Genomic DNA, 27960 nt, shown 5'->3' with positions numbered 1-27960 from the left:
GGCAAGGAACTCTGAAGATATTAATGAAAACAGTTCATGTTGGATCATGAAATGGACAGATTTTAATTTCCTACAATTCTCTTCCTTTATGGTTTTTCCCATAACTAATTACAATTATACAAAGAAAAGATGAATAAGAAATAATTCTTGATTTTGGACAGTAGTAGTATCTCCTATCCAATGTATTTGAGAGCTAAGTCATACTAATTTTCCTGGAAAACATCAATTCTCAGTATAACTCTGAGCTTAAGCCAACAGTTGAAAAAGCAAATCAAAGTACTAACCCTTGAAGCAAAAGTCATATAATTTTGAGGTATGAAAGAATTTTTACATATAAGATTAATGTTTTCATAACTACATAATTTAGTTCTTTGAAAATGTGTACACTTCAATCATAAAAGATACTTAAAAGCTTACCAATAAAGTTTCCCGTGTTTGATAAATGATCACAACACATTTCACTGAAGTATGGTCCGTGCAGAAAACACACACAGACACGTTACCACAATACTGCCCTTTATTACTCCTCTATGTGATAATGCTGGTCTGAAATGTGGCACAATGACATAAATCCAACTGTTTGCCTACTGGTTTTGTAGTCATTAGGTAGACTTTATTGAAAAGTAACACTTTGGAGAACTGGTTTCTCATTTCCCTTACTGCTGGCGTGGCGAGAACACGGTGCCTATTTCCTGACAGGTCAATTATTACCCAGATGTCAAAGAGCCCACTCATCGTTCCCAGACACAGCCCAGCTGAGTCCCATTTGTTCCCTTCAGGAGCCACAGAAAAAGGAGATGAACGTAAATCTAACGGTGACAGATGTCTATTCCGGAGAAAAAGTCTAACTGCAGTGAAATTGATTTTTGGAAGTGTGCTTCAAACATAGCATTCTGTATGAAATTTACCCACCCCACTCATTAGTTTATATGTTTTCCACATAAAGCAAAATTTAATGGGAGACAAAGATCCTATTATTAAATTTTAGTAATTTTTTCTTTATAAATCCTAAAGGTCAATTAATGATGCCTTTAAAAATATGCACTTCTGCCCGTGTCAGTACATCACACTGTAAACCAATGTGAAGATAACCTTTCTCTGTATTGCTAATTATAAGATATATATAATTTAAAGGCTCTTTGGAGAGCCATGGAAATCCACATATCTTTGGAGATGTATATCTGTATGTTAGCATGAACAATCTACACATATTTTCTTAAGGCTGCTTTTATACTGATTTATATAAAATATGTTTAGAAAAAAGGCTTTTTACATAAAAATTAGCAGAGAAGCAGAAAAGGTGGGGATTTATTATACTTTGCATATGACTTTTTGTACTTTGATGATACCATTCATTGCCAATTTCTAGTTTAGGGAAGGGGAAACTAGAAAATGGACTAGTTGAGACTATATTAGTTTTATGTCCATTGCAGATTGATTTTAAACTATCTGCAACAAGAAAAGTTACCAAGGGGAAATGGAGAGGGGACATCATTAAGAAGAATGCTATTGCAAACATTCAAATGGCCTTCCGGATTAGAAATTATGAATCCGACTGGCAGAGCTCAAAGGGAAGGAGGCTTATAAAAGGGAATGTCATGCTTTACTACACCAAAAACAGAGGAGGGACAAAGAACAGCCTGTGTACTTGAGTTTCCATTAGCTTGTCCTTTAATGAAGCTAAATGAGCTAAAGCCATGTGTGAAAACAAAAAGGGAAAGTATTATAATCAAATTCCAGTGTACAGACCAACAAGAGTTGAAGCTAATGTTTCCTTAAGAAAAATTCAAACTACTTGAATGTCAGTTTGTAACCAAACAGGACCCTGTGGTGCCTTCCTGGGACATGTCTTCCTCCTTATCCTCTGCTTTAGTCCCCCTCTCTGAAGTACCTAGATAGCAGTATTTGATGCACATTTCCTGGGTTGTTTTAGAGATGCGGAAAAGCCCCCACAAAATGAAAGATGTTAACTGCTTGAGGACCATGAGCACACAGCCCCAGGACTACTGGAGTCCAAGGACTGATATTATTAACCCCTGTGATTTCACCCTATTTCATCACCATCAGCCAATAAGAAAACTGTGTATGGGCTGATCACAGACTTGCTGAAAACTTTTGAGGAGGCCAGGGCTTTTTAAGGCATAAGCCACCTATCTCCTTGCACGGCCCTGCAATAAACCTTTCTCTGCTCTGAACTCCGATATTTTGGTATGTTTGGTCTCACTGTGCATCAGGCACACAAACCTGTACTAACAATTTTTGAGCTGTTAGATTCTATGAACTTCTCAGAATAAAAGAAGAAAAAAGACACTTCTCAGGTTCACTCTTAGAATTCTCTATTGGTACTCTTCTAAGGAAGATGATAAAACTAAAACTTCAACAGAAGTTGATTTCATTATGGTTTAAGGTTGGTTCATGTTAGAAATCAGAATACTGACCTTCTTCAGTAGTACGAACTGTTTTAGATTCACTATCCATTCCTTGGAACTCATTAAAATATGGTCGAACTTTAATTTCGTAAGTCACCCCCTTTTTCAGATTGACTAAGACAGCACTTCTCTCAGTTGGGACTTTGGCATCTAAATTCTGCCACGCTGTTGTAGCCTGCAGGCCTGAAGTCTGACGGTACATCACTCGGTAGCCTTGAATAAACTGGGGTTGGCGATCAACCTGCAAGACAAAGCAAAAAGCTTTTGAAACCAAATAGAAGTGTCCGAGCGATGTCATGCCTTTCTAATTCATCACCCTGCTTCCAACATCCTCTTTCAGTTCTGAGTTCACATGATTCCAAGTTGTTACTTCCAAAATGAAGAGTGGAACTACATTATCCCCTGTTTAAAATACTTCATAGTAGTTAAGATACAATTAATTCAAATTCTTTGGATTAGCACAAAGTCCTGTCAATATTTCTAGCTTTGTCATCTGTTTGTCCTTCTACTGTATTCAACAGTTCTAGTTTTTGTGGTTTTATATGTAGTGTGCTATTTGTCAGGAATCTCCATTATCACCCCTTGTTCATTCACTAACACCTTTACTCACTCAACCATTTTCTGAGTTCCCATTAGAGGTGTCAGTTATTCTGTTAAACTCTGAGGATAAAAATGGAGAATGAAAGGAGAGTCAGTCCCTGGCCTCCTGGTGCATAGAGTTCAGGTAGAAGGTGGAAATTATCTCATGATCACTCAAACAACGGGCAAGTTACATCATATTTGTTTGTTATGATGTTATGAATGAGATGCGCTAGCAGACAAGAAAGCCTAGAGTGGAGAGAAGTTGATTGATCAGGGAGACAGTTTCCCAGAAGAAGAACAAGTGCTGAGATCTGCATGGAAAGTAAGATTTATACGGAGGAAGAAAAGTAGGAACAGCGTATGTAAAATTCCTGTGGCTGGAGGAAGCATATAAAAGAGACTTAGTTGTGGAGCTAGAGCTCCTGTTTTAAAAGCATATGAAAAGTTTATAGTGATTAACAAATATTAAATAAAAGACATTTATTAAGTTAACAACTTCAAGGCCCTCCAACAGTCCCACTGTTAGCACACTTTAACAGCTTTCTTTTTTCTTTCATTCATTCGAGGTACAGAGGATAAAGAGCTGTTTTTAATAAAAATCTGAAAATGTGAACTGGAAAACTAATATCAAAAATCCAAAAAACAAGTTCTTGTTTTATATCTATTGAACACTTTTTATTGGAGTTTTATCACTGTTTCATTTCAGGGAGAAAAGGACTTTAGCTTTTTCAACATTTGAATGTCCTGCTAATTTTTAGAAATGCTTGACTTAAATATAACTATCACAGTATCTTCTTCAATTAATATTCCAGATACTATAGTTTAATAGCCATATTCTAAGAAGTCTTTAGCTTGACATATTTCATTGTCAAGTAAAATGTAAAATTCAATGGAGATGAGATGGAGTAACCCTAATTTAGGAAGGCTGAGAAAAGAGAGAAAATAAAGAAGGTGATGATGGAAATGGCTATTTCAGTTTTTTAAAAAATGTCTGTATCCAACTGTTAACACATAATAACACAAATGATACTCTTTCATGTAATACCTTCTGGCACTTCTTTATTAGTTGCAGCATTTTAAAATATTTTTTAAGTGAAGACAGAAAAGGTACAAATACAGAACCTCAATCAAAATACAGCAAGACAAAGGGCTATGTCTTTGGTATGTAGAATGTCCATGCTAGAAAAATCCATAAAGTTGGATTTGCGTGAGCATGTGTGTTTCTAAGTATAGCTAATTCTGGTTTCACAGATGAGTCTCAACAAGTAAGAATTCCTTCACCCACATGACAGCTTTCTAACTCTTAAAGATTTGTGGAATTAGTACTACAGTTGTATGAGGCTATGTCAAAGAAAAGTAAGCTCAGTTCTGATACCAAAGCTCATGATCTTTGAATCCTCATCCATGCTACCAGTTTGTGTTCGTACCAAAGTACATATTTATCGAACAGCAGAAGTTCTCTAGACATTATAAAACAAGGAAACTAAAATGCAAAAAGCTAAATTTATGAGAGACACAGAGATGCCTTTCATCATAACTGTCAATGTTCAAAAAAAATCCCTGAGGCATATGTTAAAACAACATTAAGCTTGCATTTTATAAACTTTTCTGCATTCACTTTAAGGGGATTTATATACTGAAAGAAAGACATAACTCACAATAATAGCTTGTTAATACTGAAAGAAGCAAGCTGTGTTTTTAAGAAGAACATTAAGCAGCTGTTTCCAGATGAAGGGAGTCTGTAAATCAGGGTAAATTGGTTTTATCCATGTTTGGTTTTCATTAATTAAGTGTTTTAGGACTTTATGAAGCTAATGTTTACTGCACAACATTGCTTTGCTCACTTCAGTGTATACTGCCTTCACTGGTCTAATGGCCTACTTAATAGCTAAATACTTTGACTTGATTTTGTGTGGCTGCTATACATACATGCTCTATACTCTTTTCAGAAGGAAAGTTTGTTGTTACAGGTGAAAGCAAAAGTGAAAATGCTGCACATCACCTGTTTAAAAACAGGTGAGATTTTAATGCCTACGTGTTCTACACCACTGATTTTGGTGAACCTTTTGACAAGCGGTCACTTTCAAGTTAAACCACATGCTTGTCACTAGTTTTATTAACATTCTAATTAAAAGAAGGAAGATTTTCTTTTAGAGTCTATTATAAATTGTGATGGGATTGCTAGGTGCCTCGGTGGTAAAGAATCTGCCTGCAATTCAGGAGATGCAGGAGAATGAGGGTTTGATCCCTGGGTCAGGAAGATCCCCTGGAGGAGGAAATGGCAACTCACTCCAGTATTCTCACTCTGTCTCTGGGAAAATCCCACGGACAGAGGAGCCTGGTGGGCCACAGAACGTGGGGTTGCAAAGAATGAGACATGACTGAGTGCTCACACACACACAAACCATCTCCATAATCAGAGTTTGGCCACAAAACCATGGGTTTACTAAATTAAAAAAAAAAAAAATCGGTATTTTCTGAAATCTGAATAAAAGAGTATTGTCTTAGGAACACGTGAAGGAGTCTCGATATTCAGGTCATAAGATCTCAATTGAGTGATGGTTTAGCTTTTTAAACGTTCTGAGTCTCAGTTTACTTAATTTACACAAATAATAAAGCACTTTTCAAGTTTTAGAGCTGCACAATGATAGAGCACTGTTATGTAAGGGATATACTAAAAAAGGGAGTCCATTTGTGGCCCTCAAATCTGTACATTCATTAAAAGATTAAACAAAGATATTTAATATCTATCACTTCATTTTTAAAATTCCATTTATACTGAAAATTCAGAGTGAATTTCCTTTGGTGGCTTTAGCCTGCTGAGTAACAGATCTGGGTTTCACTGAGTTCTGAGATTCTAGTTTGCCAAAATACTCTTTCAACTCCAATAGCGGTGAGTTTAAGGGGCAAGCGACCTGTAATTCTTGTCCTTGAATAAAAACAAAACACTCATACACACAAACTAGAATAATGACTTTAAAGTAAGAGATTTATTGCTCCTTTCTTAGTGAACCAGTCATTTTCATCATTTTTACCCACCCTCTTTATAAGAACAGTCATTTTAGAAAGTAGTGTTTGCTAAATTTTGTTGGTTTGAGATTAGACATGTGGGACAGGCAGATAGTTTTTCCAGTCCAAACGTCCTGTGTGTTTGGTAACAGAATCCTGCCAACTATTGACAAACTACATCAGCTGACCCCTAATTGAAATACATGGGCTGGGGAATATATTTCTTTCCTCAAACATCAACATGCCTGAAACTTAAGTACTAACAATGTGATAATTCACAGAACATACACATTTAGCAAGTTGAAAATATGACATGAAATATTTGATTATAATTTCTTTGGTCACAGATGCCCTCTCCAGTCTAACTTTATTTCACTAAATTTACTTCTCAAATACATAACTTACCTTATGTGTAAATACAAATTCATGGAGAATTTGTGATATAGTCAAAAACTTTCTTTCTTAAAATAAAAAAAAATAAAATGTATGAAGACAACTGATTTGATCATTCAATGGACAGTTATTGAAAAAGAATTTCATAATAAATGCTCTCCTCTGAGAAAAACAGAAGTGAAAACTTGAACTTTGGACTCAAAACTCAAGCTCATGAGGGAGAGATATGTAGACTAGTAATAACACGTTTCTTGGGATATAAAGATGAATATGTCAAGGTCCCTCTCCTGGAAGAACCCAGACTGCTGACCTACAATTCTGAGCTACTTTGATTGATTCTTTTAAACTCTGTGACTTTTAAAGTGATTAACTTCGTAAACATAATGACTTTGATTCTTTACCCAAATAATCCCCACATTTAGAAGCAGCTTAAAAAAGCAACCCTTTAAAACTCAGAATAAAGCAGAGAAGACTTTTGTCAGGGGAGAATGAGGAAAAATCTGGTGTTAAAAATACAAGCATTTCCTTGGCTTTATTATTGAATAGTTTTGTATTGAGCCAAAGCTACAGAAAGATGGAAGAGATCTTGGCAGATAATACCCTTTCTGTGCCACTGGAAAAATGATGAGGTCATTATGTCCCTTCATGGGAGCAGAAAAATAGAAACCATTGTATGCCAAAACCAAAATAAGTCAATGTGAAATTATATGAAAAATAAAATTAGAAACAATGCAACCTTAAATAATCATGCTGCTGCTAAGTTGCTTTAGTCGTGTCCGACTCTATGCGACCCCATAGACGACAGCCCACCAGGCTGCCCCATCCCTGGGATTCTCCAGGCAAGAACACTGGAGTGGGTTGCCATTTCCTTCTCCAATGCATGAAAGTGAAAAGTGAAACTGAAGTTGCACAGTCGTGTCTGACTCTTCACGACCCCATGGACTGCAGCCTACCAGGCTCCTCTGTCCATGGGATTTTCCAGGCAAGAGTACTGGAGTGGGGTGCCATTGCCTTCTCCGATAATCATAGCTACTCTTAAAACATACATTTAGTTTTATTTTTTGTTAAAGCACTACCCAGTTTTGTACTCTCAGACCAAACATTAGACTGGTCTAATTTAAGGGGCAACAACATGCCCCATCCAAGGTCATATGTTGAAATTCCACTATTAAAAGGTATTTCTTCCAACTAAATATTTGTCTACAGTTTCAAGCGAAAAACAAAGAGCAGGTTTACATTAAGGAAGCTCTAATCCCATTTTTACCTATACAAAGATGTAGGATCCTGGAAACACTGTTCAACCTGCCTCCATTGGTTTCCTTTTACAATCTACTGTTGTTATTCTTTTTAGTTGCTAAGTCGTGTCCGACTCTTTGCAACTCCATGGACTGTAGTTCGCCAGGCTCCTCTGTCCATTGGATTTCCCAGGCAAGAATACTGGAGTGGATTGCCATTTCCTTCTCCAGGGGATCTGCCTGACCCAGGGATCAAAGCTGCATATCCTGCATTGGCAGGTGGATTCTTTACCACTGAGTCACTGGGGTTACCCCTTAAAAATAGAATTGGACTGCTGCTGCTGCTGCTGCTGCTGCTAAGTTGCTCAGTCGTGTCCGACTCTGTGCAACCCCATGGATGGCAGCCCACCAGGCTCCCCCATCCCTGGGATTATCCAGGCAACAACACTGGAGTGGGTTGCCATTTCCTTCTCCAATGCATGAAAGTGAAAAGTGAAAGTGAGATCGCTCAGTCGTTTCCGACTCTTAGAGACCCCATGGACTGCAGCCCACCAGGCTCCTCCATCCATGGGATTTTCCAGGCAAGAGGACTGGAGTGGGGTGCCATTGCCTTCTCTGAGAATTGGACTAAAGAGCCTTAAATGTTAATTCAGTTTCTTCTGTTCTAATACAATAATGCCTCCATATTTCCCCATATAGATGTAGAAAAGTGATAATGCTGTTTCTGATGCCTGAGGACAGAGTTAATTACTTCTTCTTTGATGGAAGCCTCTGTTTATAAAATTTATATATATATATATATCAGTTATGGCTCTTATCCCTATGTACCATCATTAAGAAGTTCTATGTTTTTCTCAAGTAGATTTGTGTTTTCCAACACAAATATAGTGTTATATAGTGTTTTCCAACATTTACTCTAAACTTGGTCCTCAAAAAATGCTTACTGAACTGTGTTTACTCAATAGATTTATTATTAAGAAGACCCTGGGATAACTCTCTTCATTGTGTTTTATAATTCAAACATTATTGATTAAGAACTGATGAAAAATAACCAGTTTTCCACTCTCAGCTTCTTTTATTGAGGAAATTGATGGAAATAGGTGAAATAAGTTATTAACCTAAAGAAATCTGCATTCGAAGCAGGTAACATCCTTTTTTTTAAAGTTACTCTTCTACTACCACTAAAACAATACCACCAACAACAAAAACAATAACAGAGACATAATCATAAATATTTTCTAATTAATATAATTCTTTCTAATCAACTATAATTGATACAATTCTAATATTATAATTAAAACAAAAATTTTCTAGATATCCCTAGGTCAAATGACCATTACTTACACAACATACAAGATCTGTTAACAAACAGGGGACTATGAAAAGCTCGTTTATCCTCCTTATGAAATTTTAGAGGCTATAATAAAGAGATCTTGAGCATGAATGAAAAGTTGACACTAAGTGTATCAGGCAGAAGAAAGCACATTATCTGTTTCTTCACAAAACACAGACACACAGACACAAATACACATACAAAGGTTAATAATCTCTAATATCAATAATATGGATATTTTTATGCTAGCTATTGTTTTCATTGCAGTGACTACCATGTGATGAAAACATTTTTCATTCTGAAATAATAGTGGGTAGGTTGATACTCAATAAGGCATGGAATTATTTTATTATATAAAAATTATAATAAAGCATATATTAAAATAACAATCTATTTATTAAGACCCATCAATTTTTACTATAATTATTAATTAATTATAAATAAATTAATTACTATGTGAAATTATATACCTTTTTGGTACTGCTGGATAATATTCAGCTATAAGAATTTAAAGATAATTGATTTAAATTTAGAAGAAAAGTTCAAAATTAAATTTTTTTGTGCTTCAAGTAACATCATTAAGAAAGCAAAAAACATCACACAGATTGGGAGAAAATATTTACAAATCATACATCTGATAAAGCATCTGCACACAACATGTACAGAACTCTTGTAAGACTATATACTAAGAAGACAACTCAGTTTCAAAATGGGCAAAGAATTTGAACAGACATTTTTCTAAAGAAGATATACAAATGCTCAATACGCACATGAAAGATTCAAAACAGTCATTAAAGAAATGTAAATTAAAATCACAGTAATATACCACGCATACTCACTAGAATGGCTATAATCAAAAAGCCAGGATAACAAGGGTTGTTGAAGATGTGAGAGAAACTAGAATCTTCTAACATTGCTGTAGGAGCATAAAATTGTGTAACCTCTCTGAAAAACATTTTGGCAATTCACCCAAACGTTAAGAGTTTAATTCAACAATTCAGAAGTATACATCAAGAGAAATTAAAATATATGTCGATGTAGACACAAGTGTTCATGACACCATTATTCATAATGGCCAAAAGTGGAAAGAACTCAAAGACGAATTAGCTGATAAACGGCTAAACAGATGTATGTGATGCATCTATACCATGGAATTCTACTCTGAATAAAAAGAAACAAAGTACTGATGCATACTACCACTTGGATGAACCTCAAAAGCACCACGCCGAGTGAAAAGAGCCAGACACAAAAGGTCACATACTGCATGATTTCATTCACATGAAGGCAAGAGGCGCATTCATACAGAGCAGATTAGTGGTTGCAAAGGGCTAAAGTCAGGGGAATGAAGGAGTGGCTGCTCAACAGCCCAGGGTTTTACTTTGGGATGAGGAAATATTCTAAAACCAGATTCTGGTGGTGATTGCATAACTCCGCAAAGATACCAAGAAATATTGAGTTGTATACTTTAACTCTGGTGTGCTAATACATCTCAATAAGGCCATGTAAACATTCAGGAGACAAAACATATTATTTATATTGTGATCTATTTTCATTCTGTTTATACTTTTGCCTATTGAATTTTTTTTTTCTTTTTTGCCTTTGATTTACCTTGACTTTAAATGGTGAGGGTTTTGATTTTTGGTTTGTTTGCTTTTTTCTTTTCTGGTTTGTTTTCTCAAAGGAGGAAAAGAGACTACCATTAGGATAGCCTTTAAAAACTTACCGTCCATGTGACCTGAACAGTGGTGGGAGTCAGTACGACTGGAGTATGAAGACGGACAAGGACGTCTCCGAGTTCTTTCTGGACTTGCCTGTGGTCCACTCCTTGTGCTGGTGGGCTGATATCTATAGGGATAAACAGTTCCAATCCTTAAAAATTCACAGTGCAATTCCAGTACATATTATATAAGCCAATATTATGCCATTAGAAATAATTATGGGGGGAAAATTAAAAATCCTTTGTGACAACATTAAAGAATATTTATATACATACTACCACTTTAGGATATAAAGTGAGATTTATCTTCGCTAAAATAATATTAATAAAAGTGTTAGTGACCCCTTATCCCCATTCAGTACACTGCTGTGAAAGATCTATTATTTTCTTACTAAAGGATAAAGTGTGGGCTGTAAGACTTCTTTAGAAACATCAGTTTAATACAGATGTTGAGACATTGAAGGACTTCCACAAGTAGTTACCGGGGCCAGATCTGAAAACTGCTGTTTAGGAATTTGTTCAATCCCTTTTCCCAATTAGCAGGTTGTGTGTTGCTATTTCTGAACCTATTTCAGTCTGGGAAAGTGGAAGAGAAAGGAAGCAGGGGGCCTAGGAGTGAATTATGTGACTGTGTGTGTGTGTGTGGGCACTCAGTTGTATCTGACTCTTTGCGACCCCATGGACTGCAGCCTGCCACTAAAGGTAAATAAAATGAGGGAAAGAAGGGGATGAATCCTTCCAAATTCACACAAAAAAATTCTGATGACCAATTTAACACACTGATACAATGTTCTGTGTAAAATTCTGAATAGTACTCCAATACTTGACAAAAATAAGGCTGCTGATTTTTTGTAGTGAGTGTTTGGGTGAGAAGAATTGCAATGTTTAGAATGATATACTCTCAGCCATAATCTGTTCTGATCATGTATTCACCATTTACCTAAACACTGTTCTATTTCCCATCCAACAGTTTATACCCTTTGTGTCCATTAAAGAAAAAAATAAGATAAATTATAGATATCCAAGTCCATCAAACTGACATCAAACACTGAATTTCATAGAGATTCAAGTGGTACACTGCAATGGTAAGTTGATTTTTTTCTGTAATCACCTTACTTAAGGAAGGAAGTACAATTTAAAATGATTTAATTTCTTAATCTTGCCTTCTCCTAATTTCTCAGGCCACGAAGCATTACTCTTGCAAATATATTTTTAAGTGCCTATCTCAAAAATAATTTAAACTGGGTGCACTAACTTTGGAGAAAGCAATGGCACCCTACTCCAGTACTCTTGCCTGGAAAATCCCATGGATGGAGGAGCCTGGTAGGCTGCAGTCCATGGGGTCGCTAAGAGTCAGATACGACTGCATGACTTCACTTTCACTTTTCACTTTCATGCATTGGAGAAGGAAATGGCAACCCACTCCAGTGTTCTTGCCTGGAGAATCCCAGGGACGGGGGAACCTGGTGGGCTACCGTCTATGGGGTCGCACAGAGTCAGACACGACTGAAGTGACTTAGCAGCAGCAGCACTAACTTAAATTGGAGGGCTTCCCTGGTGGCTCAGTGGAAAAGAATATCCCTGCTAGTGCAGAAATTAGGAATTTGATCTTTGGGTCAGCAAGATCTTCTGGAGAGGGAAATGACAACCCATTCCAGTAATCTTGCCTGAGAAATCCCATGGACAGAGGAGCCTGGAAGTCTACAGTCCATGGGGTCGCAAAAGAGCTGGACGTGACTGAGTGACTAAATAAGAACAACCATTGGGCACTACATCTTGGTAATTTTTCTCCAGCTCCACTTCTTGTTCATCTTTAACATAACTTTAATATAAACAGCAGAGGGAGTTTTAGACAACATACACAATATATGTACCAATATATCAATATACCTATATATTATTAATATCATGTGAATGCTACTCATCTTTGCTAATATACCTATGGTTTACTGTGATATTGATGGTACAAGCATTTGCTGCCTTACTGAAATAAGAAATTTGGAAATTCTACAGCATTAGTATCTTCAAAAAATAAGAGCTCACACCACAAAATGTTCTTTGCAAAGAAGTGCTTGGCAGAATGCAAAGTTGCTTGAAAGTGTGGTGTCAAAAATGATCCTGACATTCAGACACAAAACAGGAGTTTTTCTATTAAATATCTGTTATGGGAGCATAAGTCTTTTGCTCTATATGGTCTCTCGACTGGAACAAGCCAGATCACAAACAACTTTTCATTAATCTTTGTTGACCTTTTCGCAGAGAAGTTATTTTATGAGTCAAGATTTAGCGACTGGCACTGTTATTGAATGATCAAGAACGGCCGCCAGATTTAATCACACCAAAAGTCTTCCCCATTCTGTGATCTCCCCACTTTCCATTGCAGTTATGCACAAAACCTATTTCTATCTACACAAGTAAAAAAATTATCTGAGTACTGCAATTTCTTGACTTAAAAACCATACACCTCTTTTTTTTTTAAAGTTCAATAATTAAATTTACTCATGAAATTCATACACATTAAAAGCCAGTGGATTCAGGCAAGGTAAAACAGAACCAGTTTCAGGGCTTCAAATTCCTTGTTGTACTTTTTCTTTCTCTCGAGACAGGTTCTTTACCTACAGGCCCTTTATCATCACGGAAAATTAATCACGTTACTTCTTAGAGAACAATGGCAAAGTGGCACCCCCTCCTCCCATGACTGTCATCATGTCAGCAACGTTGCAAAATCACTTGGTGACTTTATTTGACTTGATTCCTTTAAGGCGCCCCTCTCTGTTATAATAGCATGCTAGTTACATCACCAAGCTACACTGTAATTATAATAATATTTTATGGCTGTATGGTGCTTTTTATAGCATAAAAATACTACTTTGAATTATATCTTGTTCAAAACCTTTTACAAATAAGAAATAATTAACCCTTTCTCAAGAACCCTGTGGGAAGTAAGTCGTAACAAATAATAAAGCCACCATTTCTATTTTATTAATTCCCTTCATCTGCTAGTAACAAGGGAGATTCAACATCCCATATTAACCCCTAGACTCCAGTAATTTCCCAGTGTGAAGAGATAGGCTACTAAAGATGAGATGGGGAATCTTCCATTTTGATCTTATAAAATATATATGTTTTTATTCATCAAAAGCATCACATACCTCAGGAAGAAAGCCTGATTTACAGCTTCCTGAAACAAATTATTGCTTTAAACATCTGGTTTAATACCATTTACTGTAAAGATGCTTGTCAGACTTGAGCACGAACATTCCTGGAGGGCACTTTAACAGACTGCTGGGCGCCACCCCCAGAGCTTCAGAGTCAGGGCCTGAGAATTTTTTCTAAGGTAGCCCCAGGTGATGAGATGCTGCTTTTAGGAAGCACACCTTGAGACCCACTTTGCAATCAAAACACAATTCTTGAACCACAGGAAGCAATTTTGATATCCTTAACAGGGCATCTTATCCATTAACATTCACTTTTCATTATGGCAGAATTAATTTCAAAGAAGGAGAAACATTTTCCCTTCCTTTGAAATATGGAAAAATCTTATGTGCACGTGTGCTCAGAGTGTTGGACTCTTCATGACCCCATGGACTGAAGCCCACCAGGCTCCTTAGTCCAGGGGATTTCCCAGGCAAGAACACTGGAGTGTGCTGCCATGACCTTCTCCAAGGGATCTTCTCAACCCATGGATTAAACCCAGATTATCTTCACTGACACGTGGATTCATTACCACTGACTCACCAGGGAAGCCCATAAATTATATATCTTTAAATTTCTATTATACAATTAAAATGATGACCAATAAGTTTTGTTGTTGTTTAGTCACTAAGTCATGTCTGACTCTTTTGCCACCCCATAGACTGTAGCCTGCCAGGATCCTCTGTCCATGGGATTTCCAAGGCAAGAATATTGGAGTTGGTTACCATTCCTCCTCCAGGGGATTCTGCTGACCCAGGGATCGAACTCACATCTCCTGCACTGGCAGGTGTATTCTTTACCATTGAGCTACCTGGGAAACCCCTGGCTTAACTCCTACAGTTAAGCCCTGCCTTAAATTACCATGTAATTGTACCAAATTATTGTGTTTCACTTTTACTAAATAAACCCTGACAGCTGCAGAAAGAAGCTATACTCACTAAAGGTGAACAACAGAGAAGCTTTCTCTTCTTTCACTGGATCAGGCCTAGTGAAACATTTTAATATGCAATGCAGATGCATTTATCAGTGGTCCTGCAATCCCTTTGTCCTTAATGACATGTTTAATGCCTCTTTTAGAACCAGTCACGTTTACAGTTACTGAAATTACCTTGGGTGCGCACAGGATCTGACATAGCACTCGGGTCACTGAGACCTTGGGGGTTGATTGCTCTGACCATGAATAAATAGATTGTATTGGGCCGTAGTCCTCTCACTGTATAGAGGGTGGTCTTTATGTGGTTTGCCACTGTCTGCCAGCTATTGCTCACCGATTGGCTGAAACGGGAACAGAAATTTCATTTAAAGAACAGTCGTGAGGGTCTTGGAAATGGAGTTGGATATCAATGACAAAGGTTAATGGCTGAAAATTAAACACACACACACACAACGCTTGAAGTGTTCAGCCCAATAAATGAAACATTTGGATGATTTCAGTTTATTCCACAACAAAGCCGAGCCCACCTAACGGAAGTGCCATGCACAACAAAATTAAACTCAGCCCAGGAGATGTGATAGCCCTTTGCTAAAGCACAGCAGCCCACTAAATGAATACCTGTAAAAGGAACAGAGGCCAAGATCACAACATCAAGTTTATACAATAAATATGGTCCTCGTAATGTATATATATACCTTGAAAAGAATTAACCTGCAGAAAGAATAAATGGACTACAGAGTAAATTATGCCAATACATTTTCCTGTTACAAGTTGTGTTTTCTTTTGCATCAATTCCACATGCAATATTATAATAGAGCCTTCTAAAACTACATATCTGTAAAAGAAGAAAGGAAGCATGTAATGAATATTTTCCCTTGGTCACATTTTTAATAAAATTGTACATTACACAGAATTGTGATTTCACATCTCAGAATAGTGAAATATCTCTGACTCTGTGTGTGGACCCCTTAACAGATAGGATGCCCTTTCAAAGCCCTTTGTCTAAGCTCACATGCTACTTTTGCTTAGAATGAGGAGAAAATGTGATTTTTCAGGGCTGTCTGATTTTCAGAAGTCCTTATACATCAAAGCATGAAAATTACAGAGAAACACTGTTGTGAAATTTGAAAACTAGATACTGATCATTAACTTTAATAAATCAGGGAAATCTAAAATGAAAGTGATGATTTGCCCTTATGCTTAAAAAGGAGAGGCGCTATCTCTATATTTATAATGGCAAATAGAAGCGGTTTGAAACTGAATATGAAGCTACATTTTCTCATTAGTATAACTATTTTTTTCAAATTTTCATAAGACAGTTTTATACCAGTATTGGCTAATTTATAGTCTATATCCCTAAGGTGAGGGAAATTATTCCTAATAATGATTGGACCTAATGTTTCCTTTCAGCCATCAGAAGTGCTTGTAATCAATCTCTTAATTATACTTTTTAATTTTCTCTTAGGCATAGCCATAACATGTAGTCAAATATATAGCATAAAACACTGGAATTATTTCAAATTCTTCTCTAATTATTAGGAAGTAAAGTTCCAAGTTTCCATGCCTCAAGTTGGGTAACTTAAAAAGTGCTTGTGCCTAATTAAATTATGTCCTGCTTAGTTCTAAAGCCAAAATTCTCATCTTAAATCCCTACAATGGTCAGGCGAAAGAAAAGAGCTAATGATAATGTCATAACTAGATGCCTATATGCATAGGCAACGATGATGCATATTTAATGTTATAATTAAGGTATGAATGAAAAATAAACCCAAAGTCTATTCTTGAATAAAGTCAAATACCAAAGATAAATTCTTAAAATGCACTGGTTAAACATGTCCTTAGAATAAAACAGCAGGATAGCTCACTTGAGATTTTAGGATATAGAAGCTAAAGCAAAAACCCAATGGAGAAAAAAGAAACTGTCTCATACCTGAAAGCCTCAATGATATATGCACTTGCTGGAAGGATTCCAGGGGTACCTGGTTGCCAGGACAAGGTGACACTGTTCTTAGTAACATCAGTGACCTGTGGTTTGGAAGGTGGTCCAGGTAGGTCATTTAAATCATAACTTTTACTGATTGTTGCTCCAGATTCTATAGAGGAGAAACAGAAAAAAATTCATTTCTGGTTGCATAAGTTGACAATGATGTTTAAAAGACAGAAAATAACCTATTAAAGAATTTGAATAGACAGTGAGCAATTCATCGTCATGAATCAAAAGTATAAAAGTAAATATTTGTTTTTTCCCCTAAATATCAGAAAATATTTACTTTCACACATGATCACCTGAACTGCTTGTTCTTTTGTCAGAGAAAATAGTAAGATTATCAAGGACAAATGTATCAAATTTCATATATGCAATGCTATGTGCCAAGCAGGGTAGAAATGAAAAAGTGACATAAAGCTTAGTTTTTACAGTCAATAAATTTAAAATCTTGCTCTCTCTTTAACTTGTTATCTGATAATGAGCTAATCACTAAAACTGGCTCAAGATTTCTTCTATTAAAATAATTCACAAAGAATTCACCTGTCACATCCAGCACAGCACTCCAGGAAGTCTCCCCACTTGAACTTGTAGCCACACAAGTGTAAGTGCCAGTATCAGAAATCTAGTGTGCATAGAAGGGAGAGAATAAAACTGTTTTAATTGATTTGTAGAATGATTACTCAGTCTCAACAAGGCACTATTTGACTTCTAAAATATATCATTTGGTTGTTGGAATTATACACTAGAGTCAATCATACATACACATGAAATATTAAAATAAGCTCATAACAGTGGTTCAAAGATTCTTATTATATTTCTACAACTAAATGTTGTCTGTAAACTTTAATAGTTTTCTATTTTCCTCCATGGCAATCTTCTTATCTGTTAACTCCATTTTATGTTGGGGCTTCACTGTATCAGAGTTAGATATGGATAACTCAGGAGAGAATTTTTCAGAATCCTATAAACATTCAGGCTTTCCTGGTAGCTCACACAGTAAAGAATCTGGCTGCAATGTCAGTAGTGTAAAGCTGTCCTCGTTGTCATCAATAAACTCTATTTCACATGATAAAATATACCCAGAAGTAAATAAGCACTCAGATAACATGGAGGTGGGGGGCAACACTTCTTCTTTTTTTTTTTTAAAGATATGGAGAAAAGTGAAAAAGGGCAAAAAAACTTTTTTTTTTTCAATGGAAAACTGAATCTTTCCTTTTAAAGAGTGCAGTACTCACATTAAAGTTGTAACAGTGAATGAAATAAAGTTGCATCATTAAAATCAAATAAATGATACCTATAGAACGATTGCAATACAGAGCTGAAAGGCTCACAGAACTTATCTAATACATAACACTTTTAAAAGTATACTTAAAACCTTCATTTACTGATTACTTATGTTCAGTTCAGTCACTCAGTTGTGTCCCGCTCTTCATGACCCCCATGGATCACAGCAAGCCAGGCTTCCTTGTCCATCACCAACTCCCAGAGTCTACTCAAACTCATCTCCAATGAGTTGGTGATGCCACCCAACCATCTCATCTTCTGTCATCCCCTTTTCTTCCTGCCTTCAATCTTTCCCAGCATCAGGATCTTTTTAAATGAGTCAGCTCTTCACATCAAGTGGCCAAAGTATTGGAGTTTCAGCTTCAACATCAGTCCTTCCATGAACACCCAGGACTGATCTCCTTTAGGATGGACTGGTTGGATCTCCTTGCAGTCAAAGGGACTCTCAAGAGCCTTCTCCAACACCACAGTTCAAAAGCATCAATTCTTCGGCACTCAGCTTTCTTTATAGTCCAATTCTCACATCCATACATGACTACTGGAAAAACCATAGCCTTGACTAGATGGACTTTTGTTGGCAAAATAATATCTCTGTTTTTTAATATGCTGTCTGGGTTCGTCATAACTTTCCTTGCAAGGAGTAAACATCTTTTAATTTCATGGCTGCAGTCACCATCTCCAGTGATTTTGGAGCCCACAAAAATAAAGTCAGCCACTGTTTCCCCATCTATTTGCTTATTTTAGGTAGTTAGAATAGGGAAAAGGAGACCAGAATGGTGGTGGCTAAAAGACAAGGAAGGGAAAAGCCCAAAAATAGAACAAAGGAAGGTCCGAGGACCAGAGTGAGGATCTCAGGTAAAACAAACAGCACCCCTGTCTAGCCCAATTTTCATAAGGCAGGCCTGGTGGGGAGTAGAAAAAAAAAAAAAAAAAAAAACAGATAAAAAGTGCAGCCGAAGGGCCGGGGTGCTCTCGCTCTCTTCTCTTTGCATCTTTTGGGTTGGCATGCCGTCACACCTTGAGGATGTATTTTCCTTTATTTTCTAAATAAAACTGAGCTGTAACACGGAGCTGCAACACTGATCTGTCGAAGAGCCGTAACACTGATCTGTCCAAGAGCTGAGGCACAGTCTATCCGAGAGCTGTGACATGCCAAGGGCTATAAAGTCCGTCGCTTCAAATTTTTGTTGTGACAAGACAGAACTGAGAAAATTATACACTCCCCTGACACTTAAAACATTTTTGTTATTCATTGACTAGTGGTAAAAGATTTGAGGAATAGTTGATAATATAATCAAGAATTCTCTTTTATAAATGTTAAAGGCTGAAGATTCTGTGATTATATCTTGACAAAAACTGCAACATCATAAGATGTAAATTAAAAGCCCTCCCTGTGGTGGAGCCCCATGGGCTGACATTACCAACACAATTCATTCACAATAGTTTAGGCGTGAAGGAAAACTGAGACTGGGAAGAGAAACGGATCATCAAAGTAAGGCAAAGCAGAAGATATAGAAGTAAAATTTCATGATGAACATGAGTCTACTTGTTGATAAAATACGAGTTCATGGAATATAGTATCTGCTGGGTTCAAAATGTAAGTGATGACTCAACCTTCCACAATTGATTCTTGGGTAAATCATTAGTGCCTAGATGTTACTGTGGTTCCACCATTTTAATTGATTTTAAATGTCATTGTGTATTTTAACTTAAGTTTCAAATTGCTCTGGCATGTCATTCTTTGCTATAATATCTCTGTACAATTGTCTTCTATTATGCCGATGAATGATGGGGGATAGCCATTATAGAAAAAGCCATTTTTTCAAATGTGGCTATGCACGCATTATAGTCATTAGAAATCTTTGCATTTAAGAAGTATCACTCACAAACTAAATATAATGAGTTGAGGTTGGATTTTAATGGGATGTTCATTTGAATACGGTCTGTGAAAGAGTAAAGAATTTGCATTTTATTATAGCAGTTGAACTAAAATGTAGCACTTGTTATTATGTGCAAATGCTAAAAGAAGAATAGGTAGGTAATGCTTCTTAACTGCATCTCCTTGTCATTATGTGGAGATACGAGTTTGACATTAGCTGTGGTAGGTAGGTTTTAATGAGTATTAGAATATTCTAGTTCTCAAAAGAAACAGATTCAGTTACCAATTAGCTGGACCATAAGTATACAGTGTTCATCACACAATTTTTCCCCCTTTGCATTAAGTGCTGAAAAAGAAAGTGAGACACAAAGAAATATGACCTACAGAAACCTTCTTTTGACTGTTTTAGTGAAGTACTGTAAAACATTTTACTTCCCGTTAAAAGACAGTCATCTTACAGAAAAATAACATTTTCATTATGAAATTTTATCAGAAGTGATATGAAAATCCTAAATATCATTAGTAAAGCTCAGTCTTATTTCACCATCATCAATAACACATTCATTTTTATTCCTTAACTTTAAGTAATATATTTTCTGGTCATGAGTGGTTTGCATCTTTCCTATCCTTCTCCTTTTATTTTTAACCAAGTGTTTTAAAAAAGAGACAATGTGCTGGTACTCTCACCTACTTTTCTCCTTGTGTAGTTGGCTGAAGACAAGCCCCCAGACGTAGGCATCTATGAAAGACTACTTAGGAGCCTGACAGAAGGCTCAAAGTTTCTTTGACATCATCAAGCACCCACCTTTAATTACTACTTTTAAGCACGACTGAGGGTCTTGACTGTTCAAATACACCCTTTAATAGAGTGGAAATGCATTATCATCTGTGGCCCAAAAAATTCTGCCCTTGGCTCAAAGAAAGTGGTTAAATTGTTTACTCGAGGAAAGTTGGGATTAATTTTTAAATGACTCCCATTTTATCGAAGGAAGGTTTACAATTAATTTATAATAAACAAAGGTGAAAAACCTATATAATTTTTTTTCAAATAAAACTTGACAGGATTTTGTCTACTTAGAGCAATGCCTGTCTCAAAATTAAAATAAAAATTATACACATTCACTTTAATAACAAGTTAAAGATTTGTGTCTGTGCATCTGCACATTAAAAAACAGTTATTCTTCCTTTTTGTTAGGTATCTGTATTTGACACATCTGATAAACATGTGATTTCAAATACTTCACATTGTAAAAAATATCGCCTGTGGTGATCATTTGATAATACGTGTAGTAACTATTTTACCTTATTCCTCTGGCTTCTGAATGGGAAAATTCAACATCATTTTGTTTGTTTCTTTTTTAATCACCTTGGTTCCCAATTTATACCTAGATACCAGATTCTACCAACTGTTTTTTCACTGAATCATTTTCGATCAATTTTTCTTCATGTACTATCACATCAACCACCCTAAGTCAGGCCCTCATTCCCAGTCTTATGACGATTCTGACATAGCCTTGAGCTTTAGCACAGTACTTGCTATATGGAAGGGAGGCTTTCTATATTTGGTTGAATGAATTGAATATACTTGCATAGGGCAGGTGGTCCCCATGACAACATCCTTCTGGTATTGACTCACCTCAAATGTATAAGGGACCTATTGACTTACTCCTGGCCAACAGAATACAGCATGGGTGACAAGATGTCACATTTGTGACTGTTATATAGAGTAGTAATCCTGTTTGCTAAAAGACTGTCTTCCTTGTTGATTTTGAGGAAGCAACTATTGGGGATATCCACATGGTAAGGAACCACAAGCAACCTTCAGTTAACAAGAAGCAAGAAGCTGAGGTCACCAGTTCGAAAGCCATTAGGAACTGAATGCTAAGAACCATTTTGTCTGAAAGCAAACCAACCCGCAGTCAATTTTCAGACGAGACTACAAACCTGACAAAAGCTTTCCGAGACCCTAGGGTAGAAGGCCTTGATAAATCATGCCCAGGTTCCTAACTAAGAGAAGCTATAACTCATAAACATGCGTTGCTTCAAGCCTCTAGGCATTTGCTAATACTGTTACACATAGTAGATAGCTAATACAATATTCAGAAATAAACTTTATTTTGAGTAGCTCCGAAAACAAGTCTAATTTGGTAAGTTGGCAGGAACGATCATTGTCTATCATTTTCCACCAAAAGATCAGCAATGGCTTGCTGCTACCCACAGATTTAAATCTAAACTGCATGGCAACTTTGCCTAAACTATAAGATTTTTTATGAACTAGCCAAACCTGCTTCCTGTGTCCTCACCAGTCTCATCTCTTTCTTATTCTCCGCATAAAGTATTTGCCTGAACTGCTTTATCCTCATTTCCTTAGAAATTCCCTTGTTCATGAGAGTAGAACAGACACATCTGTCACTTTCAAATTATTTTATTTTTTTCAAACTATTTTAAATATACCATTACTATCATTAACTTTATGTGCTTAACCTTTTTAGTTTCATTGATCACATACATATGGGGTTGAATGAAGAATAGAAAGTTTTTAGGTCTGTTATGAACTTATGATTAATGTAAGGACAATGCACTTCCTTCTAATTTCATTTAGAACTTCCCTCTGATTTCAGTTTGTCATTTGTAAAATAAGAAATAACATGGTCTATAATCAAATGTACAGCGATGATACAGGCATGTAAGATTTAATTTCCCAATGGAGTGATTCCCTAGGGATATACATACTTATGTTGAGAGGAAGATCCAAATACAAACTCAACATTACTTACCCTTAAGTTCTTAATCTGTAAGGTTCCTTGTTCTTGTATAGTTGCTCTCGGATCTCTACCCAGAAAAGTAAATCCCTCCTTTAACCAGCTAATTACAGGAAGAGGGTCACCAGTAGCTTTACATTTCAGTAATGCTGTGCCATCTACTGCTAACGTCTGGTTGGCTGGGCCTTGTAGAATTATAGGTGGAGGTCTATCTGTCAAAACTAAAACACAAAGACATTTTCAGAATGTTTTAACTTTTATGAAATTTAGAAATTTTTATATCATCAGTAGTCATAGCAAAAGTAAGATTAAAGCCCCAAAGTCATACATATTACTTATACTTTTTTCTGTATATTCTATACCCAGTATAAATTTATCATCTAAACATACTACACATATATCTGTACATATTTTACCGAAGTCATATTATTATTTACTATTTACTCTGACTTACCTGTAACTAAGATGATGATAAGATGAGCTCTGACATCTTAGAAATGTTTAGTATTATTGAAAGAGTTAATCATATTAAAATGAAAATGAAAATGTGGAGAGCTTATGACAATCATTCATAAAATGGCCAATTTACCTTCATAGTACCACTTACGTTTTATTTATATAGATATAATATTTTTCATGATAATACATTAGACTATAAATACTTTATTTCCAAAATTGCTTCGTTGCTCTAAATTATGGTAATATAATTTGGGTGATATAATTTAATTAGTTTGCACAATTCAGCAAAAAAATAATCTAGTTAAGAATATATATATGACAAGACAAAAATAGGACTTTCATGAAAAATTTGCATTTACATATATATCAATTCCTGTATTCAAGTAAATTTTCCATAATTTCATGAACTTAGGTCACTGTGCTTTTTAAATCAAATGCTGATTTGTTAGCAGTATCATCAGGACCTTTAGAAGTATTATATAATGATTTAGGAAGCATATCAAAATATACAGTAATATTTAAATGTGTGATGAAAATATGGAATCAATTAGAGGCAAGTTTTTATCTACAACTCATTAGAAAACCATGGCATATTGAAATTTATATCCAGGTCCAAGGAAAGATTTCTGAAGAGAAAGTTTTATAAACTTTGCATAGGTTTTGCTTAATTATATATATTTGCTCTTTATTATATTTTTACTATATGTATATAATATTTAAATACATACATAACTTCCACAGAAAGAAAAAACAGTGAATTTGAATTACTGTTAAGCAACTGTGAAGAGTGTCTTTTCTCAAAAAAGTCATCTTGTATTATAATGTACATAACCAAAAAAAGTAATTTTGCTTATTAATGCTCTAATTTCCTTTGTCTACCAGCTTCTACAAATACAAGTTTATATGTTTGTTTATTTTTCAGTCTAGATGCATTTTTATTGCTAGACTTTACAGTTTTAGGGAAAAATATTAAAATAGCCCTTTCAGAGCCTACCATGAGAAAGCCAACCAATTTTGATTTAAAAAAGAGGTTATGATATATGTGTCCTGGCATGTTAAAACAGAGTGGACTTAAAGTCAACCTACACCTACTACATCCAAATATGTATTAAAATGTGTGTATATATAGAAAATCTTGTAAAAACCTAAGGAAAACAGTATTCTCTGTGTAGTCGTCACAAATAAAAATTAGAAATGTTTAGTTCACTGATTTTCTTGTTCAAATTTTTCATTTCAGAAGTAAATTAAATGAGAGCGAGCATGAAAGTGTAATATTATACCAATTCTGACATATCTGGCAATAACTGTGCAAATAGTTATTCAAGTAGAAAGCTTCATGGAATTTATTTTATTTATAAGTCAAAAATGGAAGGCTAATTCTCTAAACATTATGATTTTTAAAATTCAGTGAGATAAATGGGTCAGTATTAACAGAAATTAAGCTATTTATTAAATTTTATATAATGTTACTTCTTTGCATCAAATGAAATAAATATATAGAATTCAGGCAACTTGTAACTTGCTTTTACTGTCATATCCGTGAAATCATTAGATATAGGCAAAGGACATCTGATTAGTTTCTTTTTCTCTTTTTTTTACTGCCCAAATGAGTAGCTCATTGTCTTGTAAATGGATTTGATCAATAAAGTAATTGAAAATCTCCTGGCCAGGAAGAACTTTCAGTTTCAAGGATGTTATGGGTGAAAGATGACCACAAGTTTCCATGACACTAAGGTCGGAGGTTAAATGAACATTTAGGGCTTCCAGTGACCTGTGAACAGTTGCATGGTTTTTTCTAACTATGCATTATAAATCCTCAGTAAACCATTCATACAAGATCATTGCGACATCTGTTGTCAATATAATATATAAATACATTTCTTCTCTCTAGTCCTTATAGATTTTATTGGCTCTACTCCCAACTCTCATTGCAATTTTCTACTTTTCTGAGAGAAAAAAGGGGAGAAGAAAAGAAATGAAGAATAGAGTTAACAAATTAATGAGAAGGTATTTTAAAGGGATATTTTGAAATTCAAGTGTATTAAAACATCTTAGCTCTATCTATACATCAGTAAAATTATCACTCAACAGCACCTTTCATCACCATTAATCATCTCCTCTCATGTGAACACTTGAGTTAAAAATATTTCCAAGAAAGTAAGTACAAAAATGTAATAACAGAAAACATTGCTATAGATGCTTTGCTTGTTTTTCTGAACAGACATATGTTTTCATTCTACACTGGAACTTCATTTGGCTCTAAATCACCCTAGATCATACCAAACAACATGTTCAAAATGAAGATGATGGCATACATATTATTAAACTGTTAACTAATCTGAATAATTCAAAACTATGAATAAAGGCAGAAGTCATCAGCTAATATGTCATCAGCAAGTTAATATTTAGAGACAGAGTTATATATAATAAGGGCTGTGTGTGTGTGTTTAGATCTCAAAGTTAGATTTCTTTAATGTCAAAATCAACAACTGTGTAACCTACATGCAACGTTCTTGCAAAATGATTTGCCTTTGTGATTGCTTATTCAAGTAGAAATCAAAGCAGAAATTAAAATTCAAACAAGCTGTAACAAAATGTTTAGAGCCATTTCAATTCAGGGTGGGATGGGATGAACTGGGAGATTGGGACTGACATATATACACTACGATACTATGTATAAAATAGGTATCTAATGAGAACCTACTGTATAGCACAGAGAACTCTACTCCATGCTCTGTGGTGACCTCAATGGGAAGGAAATCCAAAAAAGAGGGGACATACATATACATATTGCTGATGCTGCTCTACAGCAGAAACTGACACAGTGTAAAGCAGCTATGCTCCAGACCAACAAAAAGTCATCCAATTTCCTTATCACTCATTTGAAGTCTGACCACAGAAACAAAGCTATAATTACTACCAATTTGAAATATTGTGTCACCAACAAACATAATTTCTCAAAACAAACTTTCCGTTTCATTGTTCTTTAGTCGCTAAGTCATGTCTGACTCTGTGACTCCATGGACTGCAGCCTGCCAGGCTCCTTTGTCCATTGGATTTCCCAGACAAGGATACTGAAGTGGGCTGTCATTTCCTCCTCCAGGGGATCTTCCCAACCCAGGGATCAAACCCATATCTGTTGCATTGACAGGCAGATCCTTTATTACTGAGTCACCTGGAAAGCCCTTCCTTTTCATTATATCAGGCATAATTTTGAATATCTACTTGTTTCATGATCCACAGCAGTCACATCAACTGGCTCTTCTATATCAATTTTGTTTTCTACAAATACGGTTTGCCTTCTGCATAACAACTTCTTCATTTAAAAACATTTACAAGCCTGCCTCTTTTAAAATAGCATGAGCAGCTAGATTACAGTAGAGCTCTTAAGCATTATATTTGGAGTGTTATATAGTAGCATAGAAAAAAAGTCTTGCCAAAATATCTTATTTTCCAAGTATATGTTTCTAGACATTTTTCCTAGTAGAAGAAAAACAAATAAACTATAAATATTAATTATATATTTATATATTATTTATAGCTATATAAAATATTTATAAATATTGATTATATATTAAAATAATATTTTATTAATATAATCATTAATATATTTATTCTAGTAGGAAACATAGGAACTTAAAAATATTAATAAATATATTTTATTTTTTTAAGAAATATGGATATTTGAAGGGTCAAACTTACCCATCTAAAGGAAGAATTTCTTGGCACTGTTACCCATGAACCTGACATCTTTCAGTTCCATAGCAGTAAATCTCTGCCATATCAGCAGGTGTGACTGTTAATGACTCAATATCCCCGCAGCTAATGTTTGTCTGTTCTATTTATTCCCATTCCTGACATGGTGCTGAATCAGGCAATTGCATGGACAGACATTAAAAAATATTGCCTTTCTATTAATTTTAAGTGACCTTTTAATCTACATGTAAATTTGAATTGTATGAAAGCTCAGCAGAGAAAGAAGAGAATCAGAGAGGTCACAGCCCAAGCTCTTGGATCTCAGATGCCAGCATCCAGGGCGAAGAAAGAAGGAAGGGGGAATTAGACACCTCACAAATATAATACAGCAAGAGAGAATTGTTAATCTAAAATATACATGAATATGGATTAAATTCATGCTCAGAGGTTCACAAAATATCTAAAACTCCCTACATGTCAACTGTCACAAAAAAGACCTTGCAAAAAAACAATCAGATCATGAAGATATATTTTTTAACTTTCACTATGAATTAGGTGCTTCAGTTAAGATGTGTAATACACACATGCAAATAAAAAATAGTTCTGGCATCCATTCATAGCTTAAAGTTAGTCATACAGTCGTGTCTGACTCTGATCCCATGGACTGTAACTCGCCAGGCTCCTCTTGTCCTTGGAATTCTCCAGGCAAGAGCACTAGAACGGGTTGCCACTTCCTTCTCCAATTCATAGCTTGCAAGGTATTTGATTAGTTTAACTTAGTGAAAGTATAATTTAAAAAAATCATAGGATTGGTGTTGCCATTTAGCTGCTACATCAGATCCAAGTCTTTATGACCTCATGGACGGCAACACGCCAGGCTTTACTATCCTTCACTATCTCCCAGAGTTTGCTCAAATTCTTGTCCATTAAGTTGGTGATGCTACCGAACCTTCTTATCCTCTGCTGCCCTCTTCTCTTTTCTCTTCAATCTTTCCTAGAATCAGGGTCTTTTCCAATGAGTCAGTTCTTTGCATCAGATGGCCAAAGTATTGGAGTTTCAGCTTCA

At 35.6% G+C, this 27960-nt stretch overlaps 1 protein-coding gene across 11 annotated transcripts in view; it reads right to left on the bottom strand.

Annotated features, from left to right (window-relative positions):
• The window catches only part of ROBO2 (roundabout guidance receptor 2), a 656142-nt gene that overhangs the window by 88165 nt on the left and 540017 nt on the right, over window positions 1-27960 (bottom strand). For all 11 annotated transcript variants that reach the window (XM_024993901.2, XM_024993905.2, XM_024993910.2 and 8 more), the window contains 6 exons: window positions 22755-22960; window positions 17355-17436; window positions 16758-16920; window positions 15002-15168; window positions 10705-10826; window positions 2439-2670 (listed from right to left, as the gene is read on the bottom strand). In XM_024993901.2, coding sequence (XP_024849669.1) covers window positions 2439-2670; window positions 10705-10826; window positions 15002-15168; window positions 16758-16920; window positions 17355-17436; window positions 22755-22960 — 972 coding nt within the window. The remainder of the gene's footprint in view (window positions 1-2438; window positions 2671-10704; window positions 10827-15001; window positions 15169-16757; window positions 16921-17354; window positions 17437-22754; window positions 22961-27960) is intronic.

Source organism: Bos taurus, chromosome 1 (genome assembly GCF_002263795.3).
Source record: "Bos taurus isolate L1 Dominette 01449 registration number 42190680 breed Hereford chromosome 1, ARS-UCD2.0, whole genome shotgun sequence".
NCBI lineage: Eukaryota > Metazoa > Chordata > Mammalia > Artiodactyla > Bovidae > Bos > Bos taurus.
Note: the sequence above shows the minus strand (reverse complement) of the source record. Positions and strands in the feature narration are given on the sequence as shown.